The 1,148-nt window shown below is 33.4% G+C and overlaps 1 protein-coding gene across 1 annotated transcript in view; it reads left to right on the forward strand.

Annotated features, from left to right (window-relative positions):
• Positions 1-724: 724 nt before the first annotated feature.
• LOC107661780 (serine/threonine-protein phosphatase 2A 55 kDa regulatory subunit B beta isoform-like) overlaps positions 725-1,148 on the forward strand; it is an 18,877-nt gene continuing 18,453 nt past the window's right edge. The window contains exon 1 of the mRNA XM_016451548.1: positions 725-745. Within this exon, the coding sequence (XP_016307034.1) occupies positions 725-745 (21 nt within the window). The remainder of the gene's footprint in view (positions 746-1,148) is intronic.

Genomic DNA, 1,148 nt, shown 5'->3' on the forward strand with positions numbered 1-1,148 from the left:
TAGAGTGTGTTCAGCTTGTTTATTTTCATATAAAAATACGGCATGCAGTTGAATCAAACAATGGTAGAAACATCATTGCATGTAAATTGTGATAATTGTAATTAATAATCGCAATTACAATTTCAAGGGAAAAATCGACAATTATGATTTTTGTCATAATCGTGTAGACTTCTATAAAAGACTTGGGACCTAGCAACCACCCAGGGCACCCTAGAAACCACATAGCAATCAATGTATTAAAGTTATTTTTTTTTAGAATCATCAAAGTTAAAGGTAGATTTTACCCCAAAATTACAATTCCAAACAGTTGACGGTAGCCAAAGTATTTTTTTCCATACTGTGAAAGTCAATGGCTACCCTCATTCTTCAACATATCTTCTTTTGTGTTTAACAAAGAATCTGTCTAGTCTAATCTAGTCTGTCTTAAAGTGGTCAGCCCACTACATGTCAGCTTGTCTGTTTTTTTGCATGCAGGCCAGATTGAGAGTTTATGCCTTTGTGTGCCCAATCTTTGATGATGTCCTTCATAAACATACACGGGATTTTTTTCATACAAGTGCATCTTGAATTGATGTTGATGTCATGCATTCACTGCAGGGAGAGCGTTGCATTTGGCTGTGATATCAGGTGTTTGTCCAGTATGATCTCGTTGTCGACCTAGAATTTCTCAGTGTTTGCTTCACATGTCCTTTCAAAGGTCTCTAGATCGTTCTGGCTTTTGAAGATGATATTTGGTGGGATGATGGTAGTGGGTGATATCTGGTGACATTTACATATCAATGGAATGGTGATAGACAGGGGGAACATTTCAAGAGTGCATGGTGAGCAGATCATCACATTTGACATGAGATGGCCGGGCTGGTCTCAGAACAGCTGTAAACTGTCCAGTTTTATTTTTTTCCCAATTTTTGTTTTGTTTTGTTTTAATTTTTATGGATTCTATTGAGTGGTTTAATTGTAATACTTAAAAGGGATGTCTAATCAATTGAATTCACAACAAAATTTAACAATAATAATGCTCTATAACATTTATTTATTTATGTTTCTTTGTTTATTTATTTTTTTAGAAATTTGTGTTGTCTGTTGTAATTTTTCTGTATTCCGTTTTATGATTTTATATATATATATATATATATATATATATATAT

Source organism: Sinocyclocheilus anshuiensis, unplaced genomic scaffold (assembly GCF_001515605.1).
Source record: "Sinocyclocheilus anshuiensis isolate Anshui unplaced genomic scaffold, SAMN03320099.WGS_v1.1 scaffold207, whole genome shotgun sequence".
Taxonomy (NCBI): domain Eukaryota; kingdom Metazoa; phylum Chordata; class Actinopteri; order Cypriniformes; family Cyprinidae; genus Sinocyclocheilus; species Sinocyclocheilus anshuiensis.